Genomic DNA, 24682 nt, shown 5'->3' with positions numbered 1-24682 from the left:
GAAATAAGTGTAAATATATCATGGGTTTAATTTTTGTGATAACAGTAATAATGATCACTAAAGTACTAAAAGGATTTTACCTAGCGCCAGAGTCAGACCCTACAGCAAAGAACATTACTAATTCAACTATTCATTATATTTGGGAGGACTCTTTAGTTACTCCTTTGTAAGCTATAAGAAAAATTATTATACTACTAATATTTATTCTAGGTTAGTACAAGAATACACTAACGCTATGGATGCAAAGAATTGCCATGTATGCATACACTTACCTACATCAGTTTCAGAAGAAGTTAACTGTAATCATATGCCTTTATCTTATGTTATTTCTTGCAGCATCTTATTGTCATTAGTTTATAGGAGAGGACATTTTGAGTATTTCTATTCTAATCATGATCTAATTCTTTCCAGTGTACACTGAATAGAGAACTCAAATTTACACTCACAAGCAAAGGAGAGGAATACAGCTTGGTATTATTACTTTCCCCATAGACCCATAAAGCTTACAAAAGCAAGTTAACCTGCTTAATGTGACTGATATAGAAGGCTTATATAATGGCTTTAGAAGAGAGATACACTAACATGACATGAACTATTGACAAAAACGGCGATGCTTAGGCAAAAGCTTGGAAGAAGGAAGAAAATGAGTTTAGAAAGAAAATGGTTTACCCCAAACTGATACTTGACAGCAAACACGAAGGGAAAATGTGTGTGTACATTAGACAAACATCCAAAAGGACTAGAAATGTAGGCATTAGTAGCTGTGAACACACTTTCGACTTAACAGGGGGATCTTGACAAATTTTACAGAGAGACTAGAATGTTATTCCATTGGTTCATCACATTTGTGGACAGAACGCTTACTTCTTACTGCCAGCTGTCTGGGAGAGAATCTGTTATTTAGACACACAAATTCCAAAGATGTACCATGTAACGAGTTTAGATGCATTAACATTAACACCTGCACACAGACAAACACAATATAAAAACCGGAAAAGGATTAGTAGGAGATATTTTTGGAGCTGTCATTCCACCTGTAGGCATCATCTTAAAGTGCGAGTAGATTAGACAGTTGTCAACAATTGTTGACAAAATAGCAACTAACACATCCTGAGTTTTTCTTGTAATTAATACAGAACTAATAGCTTTAGGGTCGATGGTTTTACAGGACTTGCGTTAGACGTCTTACTCGTGGGAAAGGGCGGAGTATGCAGAATGCTTAAATTAAATCATTGCTGTACATACATACCTGATGAGATTAGGGAAACAGAAGGTATTGCCAAGAACATCTCAGGTTTAGAACCTGAATTACCTGAATTGGAAACACCAAGTTTGTTTTTCAAAATATTGGAAAAGTAATTGCCGCAATCTGAAAATTGAATTTTGGTGAGGGAATGAGGGGAAGATGGTGGGCTGATACGCTGACGAGAACTCCTCCCTTCGGTATGCCTTTGTGAATGCTGCCTGACTGATGCTGCACTGCCTGGCTATGGACAAGGCTCGCACAAATGCAAGCCTCATTGATTCAGCCAAAATCTCTTCACAGTCCCCAGCAGATGGTCAAACTTCGCTGGTTGGTCTGCTGATCTTGAACTTGCTCAGGTCAGGTACAGCAACGGGTATCCTCCAGGCACATTCCAAGAAGACGCAAGCATTAGAGGAGGAGTCTTCCCTAATGGATATGTTAATTTCTGCGGCCCGAAGCGGGCGGTTGACTTATCTGCTGTGATTTTGGAAGGCAACATTATAGCGGGATCTGAGTAAAAACTCATACCTTTGCTTCATAATCGAAACTCCTGCTGCCTGGGACCACTGAAGTTTCTGCTCAGCCAGCCTCAATGGAGTCCTATGAAACAGACGGCAGCCAGTCTTTCTGAAATTAGTCCATCGGTCAGGACTGTGAGTATCAAGGGGGCTATTAATATAGGTGATAGTACAGCGGGAGCGGGCGCTGTGATGGTTGATGTTATGCTGGGGTTGGTCATCCAATTCTACCTGTGTTTGTGCTGCCTCAGCCTCAGCTGGATGTGGGCCCTGGTTCTCCAATTTTTTCCACCGCAATCACAGCCTAAGTCCTTACTCAAGTCACTGGTGCAAACAGTGATACAGCTGATGTAGCTAATACTTTGGATATAAACTTGTACGTAATAGAGAAGGCTATGGCAGAGGTCATGGCCCCCCTCCAACAAAGCAAGATAAGCAACTGACTATAAACACCTGTGGCAATGTTAATAAACTAAAAGAAGCTTCAGAAAGCTTGCAATTGGATAAAGTAACACCTCCATGGATGAGGAACAGGGCTGAAAGTAGTGGCCTGACTTGACTTGAACACCTATTACTAAGAACTAAACACTAGAGGGGTTTCCCATATTTTTCATACTCCCTCACAAGAGCGATCCCTATCGCTAATCAAAGTGTCATGGCGTTCCATTTATAACAGAAATGTCAATACAACATAGGACCACTCCCACCCAAACATGAAAAGTGTGAGAAAGAAGAGAAAGCACCTCACGGTCGTAACACCAAGGAGGTTGCTGGTTGGTACTCACTAGCACACCCACTTATCACCATCGGTTGCTTTCTCTCCATAAAAGAAAAAGAAAGTGTGTGTTCTATCTTGAAAATCTCGAAAACCTGAAGGAAAAGGAAGAAGACAGTGAAACCTAAATGTGAATGAACTGTCAGTACACAATGTCACTACAAGTGCCCACTGGATCCCGTGCGAATAAAGTTATAATTCACATTCCCGGCGGCGGAACTCGGTAACGGTGATGTGAATGTGGGCAGTCACCTTGTGGGCATGTGATCAGCTGACGCGTGTACCACTATGAGATGGTTGCAGGTATGAGGATTCTCCGCAACCATCTGGTTTGATGTGAGTCTTGCACGAAGTGATAACTTGGAACCCCTACAGCCCTGAAGAAGTTGCATGAATTATTGGCAACGAAACATGTTGGCTTTTCATAATTGAATATGGTTTGACTGAAACCATTTTTAATTGGGACAGCTTACAGCACTTAATAAAGTTACTTTGAGTTAGTAAGCTGCACTGTTTTTTAATGGTGGGAATTATATCTTTATTCTCACGGGGTCCAGTGGGCACTTGTAGTGACATTGTGCACTGACAGTTCATTCACATTTAGGTTTCACTGTCTTCTTCCTTTTCCTTCAGTTGTTCGAGATTTTCACGATAGAAAACACAATTTCATTTTTGGAGAGAAAGCAATTGATGATGATAAGTGGGTATGCTAATGAGTCCCAACCAGCATCCTCCTTGGTGTTACGACCGTGAGGTGCTTTCTCACCTTTCTCACACTTTTTCATGTTTGGGTGGGAGTCAGGCCTCAATACCTCCGCGAGTGCCAGAGACGGCGTGCGAGGTAAATAATGTCCAGGAGGGAAGGAGCAACCACAAGACTGGGGCCCAGAAGGGAAAATAAGGGCAGATCAATCCTCTTCTAAGCGGTGAACTGACAAAAGCTACATATCAATGAACTGTCCTCCTTTAGACTCTAAGAGTGATTGAAATCAATACTCTCCGAGAGCCTTTTTTGTGAAACGCGCCCAACCCCAAAATGGCACCTGCAGAAGATAGTCGCCAGGGGACAAAAACAATCACCCTAAGGGAGGCCCCTGACTGTGGAGACCGAGCTTTTTGGCTGATGCCCAGTGGAGCTACTAGATAGCTAGAGGAGATGGGCTGTGGACTACCCCTTCGGCCGCCACCTACCCAGCCGGACTTTGGGCAGACCTTACTTCGTCTCTGTCGTATTCTCCCTCCTACCCCTTTACTCCACCCACTTTCTCCTTTACGATCCATTTATCCCTCCTCTTTAATTGTTTTCCCATTGAGACCTAGCTGTTTGGCCGATGCCCCGTGGATCTACCTGATAGCTATAGAGGAGATGGGGATGTGCAATTCCTCCTCGGCCGTCACCTACCCAGACGGACATTGGGCAGACTCTCCTTCGTCTCTCCATCCTATCTCCCTCCTACCGCTTCACCCTACCCCCTTACCCTTCTAAGCTCCATTTATTTTGTCTTCTACGCTCTTGAAATATTTTTCTAGTAATTGATGTAACTTGTAACTGATGTAGTTTTGTTGAACCTTATGTAAAGCGCTCTGATACCTTCGGGTCTAGCAAGCGCTATATAAAACTCAAATAAATAAAAAAAAAAAAAAAATCTAGTCTATAAGGATCGATCACTGCTAAAGCATCTTGGTAACAATATTACTGTAGTTATATCTCACCTTGTCTCCATTCAAAGGATAGCCATTCTGGTTGATAGGAACCTAGAACATAGTATATTAAAAGCTGCAGTGGATCCCAGAGGCAGGTGGATGATAGCCCAGCTGTTACTGTACGGCTTGAAAAATGTTTTTTGCATACTAATGGGCCAAATGTGGATGACCCATACATTTTAGATTAGCTCTGTTTAGAGCTATTGGATTGCTCTGGTGAGCTGTTGGTAATGGGTGATTTTAATTGTGCCACTGATTATAGTATTACATTCTACTAATCATAGCACTTCTCCTGGGATGGTAAAAACAAGGGCCTCTATTTTCAAACGAGTTTGTCTGCACCATTTGAGCGATGTATTGACGGAGCTATACACAACCAAGCCAGGCAATGCTTTTTATTCGCCACCACATAAGCATTATTTTAAGATAGATATGGCTCACGCCAGTGGCAATTTGCTAGAGGATGCTGACATGGAAGTATGCCCTAAGGTTACCTCAGATCACAATCCTATATTATTATTTTTCAATTTACAGGCAGCAAGGGTTGAGCGGCATCATTTCACCTTCCTTCGTCACTTAAAATCAAATTCTGACTACCCTAAATTTATTTCAAACTCACTGTCAAAATTAGTGCAAGGTAATGCTGGTACAGCATCTCCACCAGTAGTGTGGCATGCAATGAAGGCTTTCATTAGGGACACCATGCTGCAGTCTGTACTAAGTGAAAATAATTACACAATTGGAGATTATGCATGCTCGAGCGATAGCAACTGGGGGTCTTGATCAACAGATTTTCTACCTTTCCCTTATCAAAAAATGATCTATTTTGGTACGGGCTTCAAAATAGAAGGTTGCGGACAGTTTTTGTAGGAATCAGGCCCATCAATATGAGTACGGTGTGCAGGTGGGACGTGTGCTTGCACACCATATTTCTGACAGGAAGTCTAAGTGCTTAATACATTCTATCAAAGGTAGTGATGGATCAGTTTACACCCATCCACAGGCAGTTGTGAAACAATTTTATGCTTTCTATTAGGAACTTTATAATCAGCCCCAACTTTTCAAGGTGGAAACGTTTTTGCAATAATTTCAGGGCTGTAGATTGCCTGCTCTGCTGGAGAGGCCTCTGTCCTCCGGAAAGATATTGCCATACGTGAAATTGAGACAGCTCTTTCTGGATTACCCTCAGGTAAGGCTGCAGGGGAAGACACCATCCCACTGGAATTCTCCAAAGTATTTAAAGATGTCATTACCTCTCCTTTTATCAGTGTTATTCAAGATATTGAGGCTGGTGTAGAAGTGCCCAGCTTTTGGAACGTGACTAATACTGCATTTAAAAAAAAGAAAAGTAAACCACCAGATGAAAGAGGCTCATATTGTTCTATATTTCTTATCAACGCTGATGCAAAGTTATTTAGAAAGATTGTAGCAGTTCAACTTGCTCCTCTTTTGTCTGATTTTGTTTTGCAACAACAGCATAATTTTATAGCTGGTCGGGATACTACCTTTCATATTAATACTGCTGTTAATACTGCTGTTGCTGCATTTGATGTAGCAGAGAAATCTGGTTTAAGAATGGGTATGATACTTTTAGATGCTGAAAAGGCTTTTGATCACCTAGCGTGTCACTATCTTTGGGCAACAATAGCAGCCTTTGGTATTGGGTTTTGCAAGTGGGTACAGTCATTATTAAAGGGGCTCAACTAGCCTACACTGGGACATCTTTTAAACCCTCACAGATTTATCGGGGCACCCGGCAGGGGTGTCCTTTATCACCTCTTGTACTTGCTCTGTATATGGAGCCATATTTGCATTTCCTGCATTGGAATGACCAAATTCAGCCTATCATCTCTGGTGACTGCAAACTGAAAATTTCAGCGTATGCTGATGATGTTGTGAATTACACCTCAAATACATCAGCAGCCCTCCATTTCATTACAGAAGAGGCAAACAAATTCAGAATATTTTCTGCTATAAACTAAATATATCTAAAACTCATGTTCTTCTTATTCAATGCCTTTAAACCAGAAGTTCCGATTCCTGGGGTAAGTCCGTCAGCCACATATCTAGGTGTTCAACTAAGTTCACAGGTGGCAAAAATTGTTAAATTAAACTATGAGACCCTTTTAGTTCAGTTATTAAAAACTATGGCTTTGGAATAGGCTTCCCATCAGCATTATTGGTTGATGCAATATTATTAAAATGAATGTACTGACAACATGTTTGCATCTGTTTCAGGCAATCCCCCTTCAGGTTCCAAATATTTTTTTTATACAGCTAGAAAGTGCCTTTGGCAGTGTTATTTGGGGCTGCAGGTGGGCTAGATGTGCAATACAGCCTATTACATTTCCTTACATTCGTTACAGTCAGGGTGGGCTACAGTTCCCTGACTTTAAACTTTATTTCTGAGCAGCACTTGCTGGACATCTCCTTAACCTGTTGACAGCTGGCGACCCGGACTATTCTATATTTTGTGCTAGGGCCTGATTGCAGTCTGTTTCTATATTGGCTCGGGGATACTATTAAACGTGTCAGATTTAACTTTATTGGGGACATAGTTATTATATGGCGGGAGATCTCCACCAAATACTCTTTCCCACTTATGCACCCGGATATGCCGGTGTGGGACAATCCAATGTTTCCAGCTTTAGTCCACAACTCAGATGGCAAAGCCTGGTCTCATTATGGGGTTGAGTTCCTAGGACATATTTACGATCTTAATGGGTTTCGTTCATTTTCTGGGCTTCAGGTTTCTTTTGATCTCTCCCATTGCTTCTTCTTTAAATACCTGTAGATTAGGGATTTCTTTATGACTGAATCTTATACCTGCTCTGGTAGGTTCCATCGTACTTTCTTGTTTACATAAGGCATCATTAATTAGCACAATCGATTGAGGGTTTTGCCAGTACAGGGTCGAAGATTGTCCTTGCTGCTAATTAGAGTAAGGTGCTGTCTGAAGAAATTGTACCCTCAGAAATTCTTACTGCTCTAGAGACCATTGACAGATCGCTACATTCTATACATTTAAAATTGCAGCAATTTAAAACCATATGCATGTTATATTTCATGCTGCAGAGAGTAAATAAGTGGGGCTGGAACTGCGGAGTAGAGAAGACCAAGTGCTCTAAATTTGGTTGACTAGCAGCTGCTATGTTGCACATATAAACTTGAACACAGAGAATGGGAGGCAACACATAGATTAACACAAGATATGCAACACCAAGTCCACTAACAAAAACAATTCCATAATTATGGGTAAGTATTCTTAAAGAGATCTTTTATTATTCCTTCTTTTTTTCGTTCTTGGGATTGTTACAGACACAATCAACGCGTTTCCCACTGGACAAGGGCTTCTTCAGGGCTTTCAAAATTTGAATGTTGAGGTAAAGTTGTAACTGTGTAACCAGAGTCCTAACAAGGTTCCAAATCTTTCACTACCTGCTTTATACTTTCACACTGTAATTTGGAAAGTCCCCCACAATGTTCAAGCCAAGTATTTTAAAGTAAGCCAGATTGTACAGAATCTAATATCTGCTTTTGACCCAAAAAGCGTGGTATGAACATGTTGACAAATTTCTTCAAGATTTTTATAGGAAAAGGCCATAATCAGAAGTTGCTCAATACAGATAAAGCATCATTGGTCTTTTTCCTGTAGAGGAAGGCCAAGGGCCATTTTCCACGCATTTAAGAGTAGGGCATGAAATACCAAGCTGTTACAATTAACCTGTCGTGGCATCACTAGATCTGAGAAGATCTTTTTCCAGAACCTTGATAGAACAGAATCAAGAGAGGGAGTTAGAGGTGATAGAGCAGTAAATTCCTCTTAACAGTTCAACATTGAGACAATCAAAATGCCTAAACTTAGATTAACCAGGTAAAGACTCAAGTTGATCACAGTTGCCCCAATCCCAAGCCCCTTCTCCCACATATTAGAGTAAAGTGGCTCAAGCACTTTTCAGACATAACAGCGATTTTATCTTCAAATTTATATGAGAGTTTATCACATAGCGGTTGAGAATGCTCAAAGGACATGCATAATAGGATGAAGAGAACAACGAACACACTATAGAGAAGATCTCCTTAGAAACGTTTTGTGCATCCATGATCTTATTATTATAGAAATCAGCTTTAGCAGAAAGAACTGATTTCTTTAGAGGCTTACGTGCATCTTTCAACTCCTGTTTGGCCTCTGGGAGTGAAAACTGAAATTGGAATTTATTGCTTGATTAATTGAAGTCATTACAATATACATTATAAAACATAATAAACATACAATCAATAATAAGATAAAAAGACTCTTTGAAGCAATAAATACAAATAATAGCGATCCAGTTGAGAAATAAAGTGCATGGGCCTTCCTAGCAGGTTAGAATCAATGCCTTTCAAGCTTCTTGGAAGCATATGTGAGGAACCTCACTGACTTGCAGGATGATTAAACAGGGTTCCTGCTTAGTAGAGCTACAACTGCTGGGCGACATGACCTGACTTGCAAAGCTATTAGAGCTGGTCATAAGAGTTTTCGCCTATGGGTTAAGAGAGCTGGGTACACACATAGGTGGTGGAGCAGGGTTTTGTGGATATCATGAGCGCCACTGGTTGTTGGACCAAGACTGCTTCCAAGAGGGGACAAGATTTGAATGGAAAACGACAAACCGGATGAGTAGCAAAGCCGGTTTCCTGACTGCAGAGAAATGAGAAGTCAGGTATTGCTGTGGGCCCCAGGTCGCATACAACGGCAGGATTGCCCATGCATGGCATTTGCGAGAAAATTCAGCCTTCTCTGAGGCTCGTGATAAAAGCTTGGCTGCTCTGTTGGTGGTCCGCTTAAATACGGGGTACTCCATAGTTGTTTAACATGCATCCTCTACCTGCGGGGCTTTGATTAAGTGTTGGATGGCAAAGTGCCAAGAGTTCTTATTGTGGGACTGTTTTAGGATTTCCAGCAAAAACTGGTGGGAGATTGTGTCTAATGCAGCCGATCTCAGCCTCCAACACAAATTAACGAAGGTTGATCCTTACTGGGCCCTAGTAGTGTATGTCAAACTTTGCGCCAATTTGAGCTTGTGAAAAATACTGTGGTAACGTAAAGGGCTTTTTGAAGAGGCTTGACTTAAGTGTATCAAAAATTGGCACATCTTTACCTTTTAGCAATTCTGAACCATAAAATGGGGATGGCATGAATTTTGTGCCACTGACCTAAAGGAGATAATGTGTTGAGGTGTTACGAGTCTTATGTTGTAGAGTTATGAATGCAAACAGGAGTTTTTTTCACTATTGCTCATCTAGATGAAAGATGAGTTTTAAATGTTGAGTGTGAATCCAAGTAGATGCCAAGGTACTTATAAGAATTCACCAATTCTAAGGCACTGCCATTTGCCTGCCAAGTGAATTTGGGATGCAGTTTGTCAAAGCGACTCGAGAAGCACACCACCTTAGTTTTGCTGAAATTGAGTTCCAACTGTAGATTTTAAATATATCCATTTAATTGATCTATAGGATGCTACATGTTGATCGGTGTTTGGCTGAGGAAGACTATATCGTCTGCAAATTGAAGGCATCTGAGTTCATATAGATTTTGAATCGACAGGAGGCCCGGACGCAGACATGTTTAGACCTGAATTCGTGCTAATTTTATGTGCAGTTCTTCGGTGATCTTGATTTGTACCCAGGTGTGAGTATAGGGGTTGATTATTGCAATCAATCAGAGGCACACCGCCAGCGAAACATTTTTTCCCAAAGCTGTTTCCTTGGAATCTTGTTGGACTGCTTTTAAGTTCACAAAGCAGGCATAGAGTTTATTGGATTTTGCTTTCACTTTTTCTGCAAGAAGAGTTACCACCAGCAGATTTGTTATTGTGCTTGTGCCTGCTGTGATGCCGGTCTGCGTTTTCGAAAATATATTTGAATCATTGACCCAGGCTTCCTGATCTAGGAGCAGTTTTGAGGCATAAAGTTTTGCTTCTACATCGATTAGAGTGATTAATCTGTAGTTTGCAGGATTTGAGTGAATGCCTGATTTATAATTGACTGTAGTATGCTGCCAAGCCGGGAGTCCTGGATGGAATTTGTTAGGAATGCATGGTTAAAGAACGACATTAAAAGGGTAGCCAAGAATGAGGGGTCTTTTTTGAATTGTGCATTTGGAAGGCCTTTGGGCCCAGGCACCCACTCGGACCTAAGCCTTTTCAGAATACGTAGTGCCAGTGCGTGGTTCAGCATAGGGTTTGGAGCCTCTGTTGGTTGTGGACTTTGAAAATTAAGCTGATGGACATCCGCTTATGGCCTCTGTGGCTGGCCCAGAGCAGCCTGGGCGTATACTGCAACTATATGTGTTGACCAGGTGGACTCTGTCATATCAGCATTGTGATGTTGGTGGGGGCCAGTTACTAATTTGGTGATTTTGGCCCAGAATGGTTTGGAATGTTTTTCTTTGCTTTCATGGATAATTTAGTCCAAATGTCAGTCGTGAAGTTGGATGTGGCTTTTCAAATAGCTTTTTTGTAGGCTTGTTTCTTTTTGGGAAATTTTAGATTTGGTTTCACTATTGAGTTGACAGCCTAACAGGAGTGCTGCCCTTATCTCCCTATTAATTTGCCTTTTCATTTTCAGCAGCTGAGGCATACATAAACCATTCGGCCCGGATCGAGCCATGGTCGTTCTTGAGAAGACTTTTGGTTGGAAATGAGATTGTAAGATCCTTGACAAAGCCTTCCCAGGTCTGTATGGGCGAATTGATGGTAGTCACTCTCAGTGGCTCTGTTTCAAAGTAGAGGGTGATGAAGTCAATGATCCTAGCTGCCGTTGAGTCTTTCCATATAAGATGATTCAAGTTGAACAACTGTGGGGTTGAAGATAGACCGTTTGCCACTGGGGCCCTTGGAGGGTTGATATGTAGTGCAAATGTTTGGGCAGAATGGTCTCTCCCTAGTCTGGCATTTATGGAGAAATGTGTGATTTGTACAAACAGTTCATATTCAACCAGGGTGTAATCCAAGACAAATTTTGCCCTATCTGTCAGTCTGGTAAACGCTGCTGGTTAATCCTGAGGAGAGTACCCGTTTAACGTATAAAACGTAAAAAACTCAAGGCTTCAAGTGCAGTGATGCATGTCTTGCCAAGCTGGACTATTCTTGCCTGACTACAGATTATTTGTGTAACTTGGATGGGAAGCTTGACATATGGGTCTTTGTTCATGTTGAAGTCTCCAGACAGCATAATATGAGATTAAGACTAAATGGATTGGAGTGGTTAAAGTAGGTCTGTAAGGATCTCAATCTTTGCTGGTTTGTTCTTCCCGCCTGGATGGATGTATAAGTTCAATATAAATAATGTGATGTGCTGCTCTAGGTGAGATGAGGCGGATATTTGATACATTGTATTCAGGATAAGCCCAGGTCCAGGTGTTCCTGATCTCACAGACGATCAGTGGCAGTTTATAGTGAGAGACCCCTTTCCGCCCTTCCAGACCTGGATGCTTTTGAGGCTTCAATGTGGTATTCTTTAAAGCCAACAATGGGGGTGGGTCTCTCTAGGAAATAGTCTGAGCACCATACTTTTTCTGGGTTTTTGCAGCCACATGTTGCCTCTTTTAAGTAGGAGAAATACTGAAGTGTTTATGATGGGCACTATTAAGAGGTAAAGCAGCATCCAGGGCATTGTTAACACACTTAATATAGCGAGTGGTGTAACTGTAGTCCCCACAACCCCCACTGTGCGGGGGGCCTGAACTCCAGGGAGCCACCTCTGGTACTGTGCATAGGCGGGCCCGAGAGCTCCTGACCAGGTCTGGAGCGTGGGGCCCCTCCTCTATGCACTTTGCAGGAGGGGGACCCGCAAGTTTTGTTAGGCGACTGTAAATAGCCCCTGTAATTGGCACTGATAGTGCCAGTGTCTCTGTAAAGTTATTTACAGAGCGTTTCTCCCATGGACATGTCAACTGGGATGAACTTATAGATGCCTAACTAGGACGAGAAATTCTACAACTAATGATATTGAAGCAACCAAATTAGGGTCTGTCCAGATGTGTGATACATCTTTACATATCACCCTCCCAGTACAGCCTAAAAAAAAGATTAAGAATATGGCCATTGTGACGACTGGACTCAGTCACTATTTGGGAGAGTTCAACGGCTGCAAGAATATTATAAAGTGTAAGGCCTGAGTATGAGCAGGCAATTCCGCCCAGATGTTAGAATCGTGCAGAACTATGAAAGCAGAATGAGAAATAAGCAATGGCAAAACAAAATAAACAAATGACTTCCTAAAGTCACTCAGGGAATCTGGGAGCAATAACAAGTTAGGCCGCTGATCAGAGCCGAGGCGGATATTGAGATAGAAAAGCCAAGTACTTTGTCTGAAGGAAATAAACGCAAACTAAAATCTTTACCCATAAAGGCAGCCTTATAGATTATGGCAATACCCCCGATTTGGGAAAAAGGGGGTGGTGATGGACAGAGTTTCTGAATGATGCAGAATACTCTTACCAAGTCAAGAGATCATGGTTTTAATCCATCACCGTTTTTTAGCTCACTGCACCATCCCAGCTCAGAACCTGGCTACATGCAAATTAGTCTGTACCTGTCCCAGTGCATGATGGGAACAGGGTAAACCAAACTACCAAGCCAATTCTTCTACTGGGAAGGAAACAAGCTTTCGGGGACCGGTTTCTGGCATCACAGCCTTCGTCGGCCCGGCTTGCCTGAATCCTGATGGTGCAATGAGCAAGGGACTCACGTCTGAGCATACCCTCCCACACGGAGTGTGGATAAAATCGATTTGGGAAAAAGGGGGTGGTGATGGACAGAGTTTCTGAATGATGCAGAATACTCTTACCAAGTCAAGAGATCATGGTTTTAATCCATCACCGTTTTTTAGCTCACTGCACCATCCCAGCTCAGAACCTGGCTACATGCAAATTAGTCTGTACCTGTCCCAGTGCATGATGGGAACAGGGTAAACCAAACTACCAAGCCAATTCTTCTACTGGGAAGGAAACAAGCTTTCGGGGACCGGTTTCTGGCATCACAGCCTTCGTCGGCCCGGCTTGCCTGAATCCTGATGGTGCAATGAGCAAGGGACTCACGTCTGAGCATACCCTCCCACACGGAGTGTGGATAAAATCGATTTGGGAAAAAGGGGGTGGTGATGGACAGAGTTTCTGAATGATGCAGAATACTCTTACCAAGTCAAGAGATCATGGTTTTAATCCATCACCGTTTTTTAGCTCACTGCACCATCCCAGCTCAGAACCTGGCTACATGCAAATTAGTCTGTACCTGTCCCAGTGCATGATGGGAACAGGGTAAACCAAACTACCAAGCCAATTCTTCTACTGGGAAGGAAACAAGCTTTCGGGGACCGGTTTCTGGCATCACAGCCTTCGTCGGCCCGGCTTGCCTGAATCCTGATGGTGCAATGAGCAAGGGACTCACGTCTGAGCATACCCTCCCACACGGAGTGTGGATAAAATCGATTTGGGAAAAAGGGGGTGGTGATGGACAGAGTTTCTGAATGATGCAGAATACTCTTACCAAGTCAAGAGATCATGGTTTTAATCCATCACCGTTTTTTGGCTCACTGCACCATCCCAGCTCAGAACCTGGCTACATGCAAATTAGTCTGTACCTGTCCCAGTGCATGATGGGAACAGGGTAAACCAAACTACCAAGCCAATTCTTCTACTGGGAAGGAAACAAGCTTTCGGGGACCGGTTTCTGGCATCACAGCCTTCGTCGGCCCGGCTTGCCTGAATCCTGATGGTGCAATGAGCAAGGGACTCACGTCTGAGCATACCCTCCCACACGGAGTGTGGATAAAATCGATTTGGGAAAAAGGGGGTGGTGATGGACAGAGTTTCTGAATGATGCAGAATACTCTTACCAAGTCAAGAGATCATGGTTTTAATCCATCACCGTTTTTTAGCTCACTGCACCATCCCAGCTCAGAACCTGGCTACATGCAAATTAGTCTGTACCTGTCCCAGTGCATGATGGGAACAGGGTAAACCAAACTACCAAGCCAATTCTTCTACTGGGAAGGAAACAAGCTTTCGGGGACCGGTTTCTGGCATCACAGCCTTCGTCGGCCCGGCTTGCCTGAATCCTGATGGTGCAATGAGCAAGGGACTCACGTCTGAGCATACCCTCCCACACGGAGTGTGGATAAAATCGATTTGGGAAAAAGGGGGTGGTGATGGACAGAGTTTCTGAATGATGCAGAATACTCTTACCAAGTCAAGAGATCATGGTTTTAATCCATCACCGTTTTTTAGCTCACTGCACCATCCCAGCTCAGAACCTGGCTACATGCAAATTAGTCTGTACCTGTCCCAGTGCATGATGGGAACAGGGTAAACCAAACTACCAAGCCAATTCTTCTACTGGGAAGGAAACAAGCTTTCGGGGACCGGTTTCTGGCATCACAGCCTTCGTCGGCCCGGCTTGCCTGAATCCTGATGGTGCAATGAGCAAGGGACTCACGTCTGAGCATACCCTCCCACACGGAGTGTGGATAAAATCGATTTGGGAAAAAGGGGGTGGTGATGGACAGAGTTTCTGAATGATGCAGAATACTCTTACCAAGTCAAGAGATCATGGTTTTAATCCATCACCGTTTTTTGGCTCACTGCACCATCCCAGCTCAGAACCTGGCTACATGCAAATTAGTCTGTACCTGTCCCAGTGCATGATGGGAACAGGGTAAACCAAACTACCAAGCCAATTCTTCTACTGGGAAGGAAACAAGCTTTCGGGGACCGGTTTCTGGCATCACAGCCTTCGTCGGCCCGGCTTGCCTGAATCCTGATGGTGCAATGAGCAAGGGACTCACGTCTGAGCATACCCTCCCACACGGAGTGTGGATAAAATCGATTTGGGAAAAAGGGGGTGGTGATGGACAGAGTTTCTGAATGATGCAGAATACTCTTACCAAGTCAAGAGATCATGGTTTTAATCCATCACCGTTTTTTAGCTCACTGCACCATCCCAGCTCAGAACCTGGCTACATGCAAATTAGTCTGTACCTGTCCCAGTGCATGATGGGAACAGGGTAAACCAAACTACCAAGCCAATTCTTCTACTGGGAAGGAAACAAGCTTTCGGGGACCGGTTTCTGGCATCACAGCCTTCGTCGGCCCGGCTTGCCTGAATCCTGATGGTGCAATGAGCAAGGGACTCACGTCTGAGCATACCCTCCCACACGGAGTGTGGATAAAATCGATTTGGGAAAAAGGGGGTGGTGATGGACAGAGTTTCTGAATGATGCAGAATACTCTTACCAAGTCAAGAGATCATGGTTTTAATCCATCACCGTTTTTTAGCTCACTGCACCATCCCAGCTCAGAACCTGGCTACATGCAAATTAGTCTGTACCTGTCCCAGTGCATGATGGGAACAGGGTAAACCAAACTACCAAGCCAATTCTTCTACTGGGAAGGAAACAAGCTTTCGGGGACCGGTTTCTGGCATCACAGCCTTCGTCGGCCCGGCTTGCCTGAATCCTGATGGTGCAATGAGCAAGGGACTCACGTCTGAGCATACCCTCCCACACGGAGTGTGGATAAAATCGATTTGGGAAAAAGGGGGTGGTGATGGACAGAGTTTCTGAATGATGCAGAATACTCTTACCAAGTCAAGAGATCATGGTTTTAATCCATCACCGTTTTTTAGCTCACTGCACCATCCCAGCTCAGAACCTGGCTACATGCAAATTAGTCTGTACCTGTCCCAGTGCATGATGGGAACAGGGTAAACCAAACTACCAAGCCAATTCTTCTACTGGGAAGGAAACAAGCTTTCGGGGACCGGTTTCTGGCATCACAGCCTTCGTCGGCCCGGCTTGCCTGAATCCTGATGGTGCAATGAGCAAGGGACTCACGTCTGAGCATACCCTCCCACACGGAGTGTGGATAAAATCGATTTGGGAAAAAGGGGGTGGTGATGGACAGAGTTTCTGAATGATGCAGAATACTCTTACCAAGTCAAGAGATCATGGTTTTAATCCATCACCGTTTTTTAGCTCACTGCACCATCCCAGCTCAGAACCCGGCTACATGCAAATTAGTCTGTACCTGTCCCAGTGCATGATGGGAACAGGGTAAACCAAACTACCAAGCCAATTCTTCTACTGGGAAGGAAACAAGCTTTCGGGGACCGGTTTCTGGCATCACAGCCTTCGTCGGCCCGGCTTGCCTGAATCCTGATGGTGCAATGAGCAAGGGACTCACGTCTGAGCATACCCTCCCACACGGAGTGTGGATAAAATCGATTTGGGAAAAAGGGGGTGGTGATGGACAGAGTTTCTGAATGATGCAGAATACTCTTACCAAGTCAAGAGATCATGGTTTTAATCCATCACCGTTTTTTAGCTCACTGCACCATCCCAGCTCAGAACCCGGCTACATGCAAATTAGTCTGTACCTGTCCCAGTGCATGATGGGAACAGGGTAAACCAAACTACCAAGCCAATTCTTCTACTGGGAAGGAAACAAGCTTTCGGGGACCGGTTTCAGGCATCACAGCCTTCGTCGGCCCGGCTTGCCTGAATCCTGATGGTGCAATGAGCAAGGGACTCACGTCTGAGCATACCCTCCCACACGGAGTGTGGATAAAATCGATTTGGGAAAAAGGGGGTGGTGATGGACAGAGTTTCTGAATGATGCAGAATACTCTTACCAAGTCAAGAGATCATGGTTTTAATCCATCACCGTTTTTTAGCTCACTGCACCATCCCAGCTCAGAACCTGGCTACATGCAAATTAGTCTGTACCTGTCCCAGTGCATGATGGGAACAGGGTAAACCAAACTACCAAGCCAATTCTTCTACTGGGAAGGAAACAAGCTTTCGGGGACCGGTTTCTGGCATCACAGCCTTCGTCGGCCCGGCTTGCCTGAATCCTGATGGTGCAATGAGCAAGGGACTCACGTCTGAGCATACCCTCCCACACGGAGTGTGGATAAAATCGATTTGGGAAAAAGGGGGTGGTGATGGACAGAGTTTCTGAATGATGCAGAATACTCTTACCAAGTCAAGAGATCATGGTTTTAATCCATCACCGTTTTTTAGCTCACTGCACCATCCCAGCTCAGAACCTGGCTACATGCAAATTAGTCTGTACCTGTCCCAGTGCATGATGGGAACAGGGTAAACCAAACTACCAAGCCAATTCTTCTACTGGGAAGGAAACAAGCTTTCGGGGACCGGTTTCTGGCATCACAGCCTTCACGGATTTTATCCACACGGAGTGTGGATAAAATCGATTTGGGAAAAAGGGGGTGGTGAGGGACAGAGTTTCTGAGTTTCAGAGTTTCTGAGGGTATGCTCAGACGTGAGTCCCTTGCTCATTGCAACATCAGGATTCAGGCAAGCCGGGCCGACGAAGGCTGTGATGCCAGAAACCGGTCCCCGGAAGCTTGTTTCCTTCCCAGTATAAGAATTGGCTTGGTAGTTTGGTTTGCCCTGTTCCCATCATGCACTGGGACAGGTACAGACTAATTTGCATGTAGCCAGGTTCTGAGCTGGGATGGTGCAGTGAGCTAAAAAACGGTGATGGATTAAAACCATGATCTCTTGACTTGGTAAGAGTATTCTGCATCATTCAGAAACTCTGTCCATCACCACCCCCTTTTTTCCAAATCGATTTTATCCACACTTAGTGTGGGAGGGTATGCTCAGACGTGAGTCCCTTGCTCATTGCACCATCAGGATTCAGGCAAGCCGGGCCGACGAAGGCTGTGATGCCAGAAACCGGTCCCCGGAAGCTTGTTTCCTTCCCAGTATAAGAATTGGCTTGGTAGTTTGGTTTGCCCTGTTCCCATCATGCACTGGGACAGGTACAGACTAATTTGCATGTAGCCAGGTTCTGAGCTGGGATGGTGCAGTGAGCTAAAAAACGGTGATGGATTAAAACCATGATCTCTTGACTTGGTAAGAGTATTCTGCATCATTCAGAAACTCTGTCCATCACCACCCCCTTTTTTCCAAATCGATTTTATCCACACTTAGTGTGGGAGGGTATGCTCAGACGTGAGTCCCTTGCTCATTGCACAATCAGGATTCAGGCAAGCCGGGCCGACAAAGGCTGTGATGCCAGAAACCGGTCCCCGGAAGCTTGTTTCCTTCCCAGTATAAGAATTGGCTTGGTAGTTTGGTTTGCCCTGTTCCCATCATGCACTGGGACAGGTACAGACTAATTTGCATGTAGCCAGGTTCTGAGCTGGGATGGTGCAGTGAGCTAAAAAACGGTGATGGATTAAAACCATGATCTCTTGACTTGGTAAGAGTATTCTGCATCATTCAGAAACTCTGTCCATCACCACCCCCTTTTTTCCAAATCGATTTTATCCACACTCAGTGTGGGAGGGTATGCTCAGACGTGAGTCCCTTGCTCATTGCACCATCAGGATTCAGGCAAGCCGGGCCGACGAAGGCTGTGATGCCAGAAACCGGTCCCCGGAAGCTTGTTTCCTTCCCAGTATAAGAATTGGCTTGGTAGTTTGGTTTGCCCTGTTCCCATCATGCACTGGGACAGGTACAGACTAATTTGCATGTAGCCAGGTTCTGAGCTGGGATGGTGCAGTGAGCTAAAAAACGGTGATGGATTAAAACCATGATCTCTTGACTTGGTAAGAGTATTCTGCATCATTCAGAAACTCTGTCCATCACCACCCCCTTTTTTCCAAATCGATTTTATCCACACTTAGTGTGGGAGGGTATGCTCAGACGTGAGTCCCTTGCTCATTGCACCATCAGGATTCAGGCAAGCCGGGCCGACGAAGGCTGTGATGCCAGAAACCGGTCCCCGGAAGCTTGTTTCCTTCCCAGTATAAGAATTGGCTTGGTAGTTTGGTTTGCCCTGTTCCCATCATGCACTGGGACAGGTACAGACTAATTTGCATGTAGCCAGGTTCTGAGCTGGGATGGTGCAGTGAGCTAAAAAACGGTGATGGATTAAAACCATGATCTCTTGACTTGGTAAGAGTATTCTGCATCATTCAGAAACTCTGTCCATCACCACCCCCCCCTTTTTTCCATATGGCAATACCCCCACCATGCTTAAGAAAATAGGTTCATTATAACATTTCCTCAGGGCAGGCAAACAACATATTAGGTGTCTACTCATCATTGAACCGAGTCTCAATTATAAAAAACACATCTAAGGTACCTATATTTAAAGCATCAAAGATGTCAATCATATCCTTAACTGTAGAACGAGTACTAATTAGGGCACAAATAAGAATGTCTTAACCTAGAGCCAGGTGAAAGAGTTGGGATGGTCAACAACACTGGAGCTCACCATTATATCACTAACAATGTTTTTCCCCTAAGGTTTAACCTGAAAAGACGCCATAAGTGCCAGGAACTGAGACAGACTGAACTAGGATCAGTCGATATTTATTATATTTGGTGGACCAACAAACTATGGAGACCTACAATGTCCAAGAAAATGGGCGGCATGACTGGTACTGAGTACTGCAAGAGCGCATATGGATGCAAATGGACTTGCCTCTGGTGCATCACGGCATGCCCGTTGCGCACATCTGCTGTACGGCTCAGCAGGCATCATAAATAGGCCCTCTCCTGCCTACACATTAGGCAGCAGTCTGGAATGACAAACAAGATGGTATCTCAGTTGAAACCAACTGAAAGGAGGAAAAATGGATGGGGTTCTCCGTGTCCATCTGATCATTTATCTAACAACCCCCAAGTGAAAACTACACCCTCCGAAGAAAGCCTCCCTTCCACCCAGCTACACTCAGCAACATCCCACAGAAGATCCGAAAACGTGAGTAACCGCAGTTCCATTACTAAAAGAAACATGCTATGAACAAGCCCTCTTCAGAAAAAGATTTAAAACATGTCCATAATTTACAAATTACAAAGCTCTTCTATGTTGATTCTAGTTACAAAAAATTCAAAATTAATCAGAAATCGGTCATGCAGTCATTTTAACTAAATGGTATGATCCATAGTCATTGTCAAATGCTGCTTTTAATTCCATTGTTACAAAAAGGACACCCTGTGGTAGGGGGTATCTGTTTTCTTTGATATTATTGTTCATTGAAAAACAAGTTTAACCACATATTAAGTCACAAGTATTTATTTGAGTATAATACAATGCTAGCCTTCAGAGATTTAAGTGGACATTCGAAAAGCTCTGGGTCTCACCTTCACCCTATCCATCGAAACATGTAAAATTCTCTCAGTCAAAAGATATTAAATCATATCAGACTAGAATATAGCTTTCTTTAGTTCCAAGCCTTCCAATATATATATATAATATTGTGAACTTACAGTGGGCTTAGAGCCTGCCCATTCCCTACCATTTGTTGGCATTATTGTCTCTCTTTTGTTTGCTTCTTATTCAATGGCTTGCCTGTCTCTTATTATGTTTGTCCCTTCCTAAAGCATAGCCATTTGATTGACTGACTTATATGCTTCTACTGCTCAGATTAATGAAATTTCTTTTTTATTTAGTACTCCATATGAGTGCATGTGTTTGCTACATTTTTCTCTCATATGCTGCTTCCCCCCCTCAAATACCCCCGCCCCTCCCCAGAGCTATGTTGCTATCTATTTCTCCCAGCTAATCTGTAATAGCACCACAATAGGGATATTTTTGCTGAGGTATGTCTCAAGAGCATAAGGTTTTTTTTGTCTTATCTCCTGCATTCCACATATTACATGAAAGCACAAGCTTTGGCACACAAAGGCATTCACAGCACTGGGGGAAGGTCAATTTGCTGCACTCAGACAGATGACATTTTAAGCAGAAGGTATGCTTAGCACAATGCCTCTACTGGAGGCCCATGAACCAGCCTCCTGAACTACTGTAGAAAACTAAATGACTGAATCTTGTCGAAAGTAAATTAGGCCTTCCAAGCACTTTAACACTTCCATATTTTATGTAATGCTGTTCAGTTTCCTAAAGAAAATTATTTTAAAAAAAAAAAACATTTATAAAGACTGAAAACACTGAATTCAATGTACAGTTTTAAGTTACCATAAGATATGTGTTTGATTTTTTTTAAACAAAACTACATGGACAAACATTGGCAAAGCCAACAGTGCGCCACTCACATAAGAAGGAGGAGGCATATTGGATTTGCCAATGATTGTTTCATTTTCTTGTTTAACACCAAATCTAATTTGTATTTCTAATTTACCACTCCCGCCCTTTATGCTATAGATTCCACATAAATCTATCTAATCATTACATAAACAACAGCCTAAAACACAACCTCCTGTCAAGGGCACGCGGAAGGAAAACGCTGCTGGTGATACTTGGCTACACATTGGTTCTCCAGTAATTGCTATTACTGAGCAACGTCTAGTGTTTGAAAGCATTGTGTGTTCACTGCAGGATATATTACTATTACAAATGTTTGTCTTAATACAGTGTCAAAAACAATACAGTGTCAAAAACATACGTACAACTTCCAGGCAGTCAACTATCTTTGCCAACTTTTCTTCAGGTAAATCCTTAAGGAGCGAAACACTAAGAAAAAGAAGAAAGGAGGAAGATCCCGTCAGTCAAATAGTAAACTGTCTACTCATTTCATAAAAGTAACCGAATAGCTATCATACTTTGTGCCTTGGTAATCAACCCCCTGGATCCCATTTTGTTCCCTGCTCTTCCCTCCAATAAAAGATTCACATATGTTATCTGAGCGTTTTAGAGGATAAAAGCCTTTCAGTGTTAAATGACATTTTACGAAATAAAAGAATGAACCTTGAGTTCCTAAAACACATAAATAAAGCATGATGTGCCACAGTCACTCTTGTTTCCTGTATATTGGAAGGAATTATTGAAGGCGGAGCTTCTTGCAGGGGTGTAACGATAGCACCCCGAGTCCCCGCAGTTCAGGGGGGGCCGAGATCCAGGGGGCCCCTCCAACACTGTTCACGGGCAGCGGACACCTGGCCTGAAAGCTCCCGATTGGGTCCGGAGCAATGGGGGGCTCTAGTTTCGTTATGCCATTGACTTTTTGAAGTACATCACAAGCTGAACATAGGTAGACATACATAGTCAACCAGCAGAAAAAAGTAAATTTTAAGAAAAGGGAATTCCTTCTTGTAGAGTGTGTAGGCTGACATTGCTAGTTGCCCTTCTATTTGTACAAATGCACCATATGTCTCTATGTGATTCAATTCACCACAAAAGTGTTAGAGTTTATACTATTAATGCCACAACTACTACTACTACTAAATCACCCTACCATATGGGAGCTTGTATTAAAAAAAAAAACATCTTAATGCTCTTACCAAAAAAGAGAACTGGCTTTTCATTAATGCAGCACACATAGAAAGAGGAAAAAACTCTCCTTGTTAAGACTGATCTGGGGAGGCATAAGGCTTTGCCGCTGCCCCAAGTTTACGTGATTTAAGTAAATCTAGGTCAGTGCCAAATCCATCGGTGTTGCATAGGAATAACCACCGCAACGCCCATGGAACGCCTCCTTGACGCAGTGTAAGGCAAGGCAGCGACTTGCGCTGCTTTGTCTTACTCAATATCTATGAGACCATGCAAAGCTGTGCAGAGCGGCTTTTCGTCGCCTTAAAGATATGATTGCGAGGCTTGCGCCGCCAAAGTGTCAAAAGAAAGTGATTCTCCAGCGGCATAAGCCTCTCATAAATAAGCCCCTTGATCTGCATGTTTCTATACATTCTGAGCTATAAAATTCTTATAACCCTTTTGCTGTAGAGGCTTTTTTCAGACCAATGCAGAGCCCTATTTTTAGGTCTCGCTGAGCCCAGCACATGCGCTGGCTCGGAGAGACATTTTCTATGTGAGTTTTCAAAGTGCTGCTGGCTGGCCTAGCGCTTGCGTTCACGCGAGCGTGCACGCGCGAACCGCTAGCCTTCAACAGCACTTTGAAAACTTGTGCTCTTTAGCGCGTCATCGCGATGACTTTCGCTTTTAGAGCGATCGCGATGACTTTCGCTTTTACGGCCGCGCGGCGTTACTTTTACTGCCACGCGGCCAATGCTTGTTGGCTTTAAATTCTGGTCACCGTAACTTAACAGGAAAAACTTGTGTGCACAAAATAATGCTAATGATGTTTGACACTAAACAGCAGGGCAACTTAAGTAGACCTGGGCCTTAGATTCTTAACAAAAAATACAGAAGTCGTCAGGACAAGTTGACATCAAAATTGAACATGAGAATATAATTAAAATATTAAAATTCGCGTTTGTCCTGTAGTATTCTTCTCATCTGTAGAACATTTATTTCTAAAGTCCCCCTTTTATTAATAGGTTCCTTTATCACAGCGTGTCTGCCACAAACTGAAGCTGACAAAGGACACGTTTCACAGCACTCCATGATAGAGATCCGCGCAGAACTTGAATGTCTTGAAAGTAAAAGTCGGGAAAGTCAACATCAACTGATCACGTGATTCCTTTGGCGACTCCAAACAATCCAGGGTCGGAAACCGCCCACGCATTTCCACGTTTTCAGTTTATGTTCTCAGGCTCTCAGCACGGTCCTGCACTTGTGCAGATAACTACAGCATTATTTAGAAAGAGATTAACACCAAACAATACGTGTTTACCATATGGTGTGAAAAAAGAGATACAGAGTTTGTGTTTTTTCCGGTTTTGCTTCTGCTAGATAACCAGAACCTTTATACTTCTTGCTGGAAAACCTTCATATAGTAATGGAATTAGAACTTGTTGTCTGTCCATATTTAATACGTTTAGCCTTCTTATGTAATGTTTTAAAGGTTTCAAATGGTATTTCATGAACTGCAGCGGTGACTCGCTGGTCAACATCTTGAACTGGGTAGTTTCTGTGGGTTTGCTATATGTTTTCAGAGTGGAAGTACAGAATATTGTGTAGGAAATATCCCCTTACCATAAAATCATAGGCAAAATATCTACAAGATAGGATTATTTAGGCAAGTATAGGTTTGCTATACTTAATTCCACATATATGAACCTGCTGAAATTCAACAGGTGTAGTTAAGTGAAGTAGCTATAACTTGTGCACTCACAATGTAAAGTGATGTAATTAATTATGTCATTTCAAATGGCAGCAGTGATGTTATCTATGATAACAGAGAACATGTCATGAGCGATGTAATATGAGGAGGTCATGAGCAGTGCATGGCGAGTGCGCAAGTTAGAGTTACTTCTATAACAATAACTTGTGAATTTCAGTGTTTGTTTTTTTTGCTTCAAATGTTATGTTTCAACTTTTCACCTAACTATAATGCCACTTTAACCTTTGGTTTTCCAGGAGGGCGTGGCTTAGCACACAACTAAGATGGTCGCACATTTCTGAGCTCCGCGTTGCCACCGGTGCAGGCGTTCGAGCTCCGATGTGGTTCGGGTGATTTTTGGTCATCCTTTGTACAGCAGACAGTGGCGGAACACCCCATGAGTGCGGTAGGAAGCTTTTTATCTTGCTATGAGCTGTTTTACCAGGTAATGCTGCTGGAG

At 43.3% G+C, this 24682-nt stretch overlaps 1 protein-coding gene across 2 annotated transcripts in view; it reads right to left on the bottom strand.

Annotated features, from left to right (window-relative positions):
- Positions 1 to 24682, bottom strand: part of LOC146867068 (cGMP-dependent protein kinase 2-like) — a 1824148-nt gene that overhangs the window by 1149390 nt on the left and 650076 nt on the right. For both annotated transcript variants that reach the window (XM_085603485.1, XM_085603486.1), the window contains exon 6: positions 21674 to 21737. In XM_085603485.1, the coding sequence (XP_085459611.1) occupies positions 21674 to 21737 (64 nt within the window). The remainder of the gene's footprint in view (positions 1 to 21673; positions 21738 to 24682) is intronic.

This window comes from Triturus cristatus, chromosome 1_2 (genome assembly GCF_964204655.1).
Source record: "Triturus cristatus chromosome 1_2, aTriCri1.1, whole genome shotgun sequence".
In the NCBI taxonomy this organism is placed as follows: Eukaryota; Metazoa; Chordata; class Amphibia; order Caudata; family Salamandridae; genus Triturus; species Triturus cristatus.
This window is presented reverse-complemented; position numbering and strand designations above follow the sequence as displayed.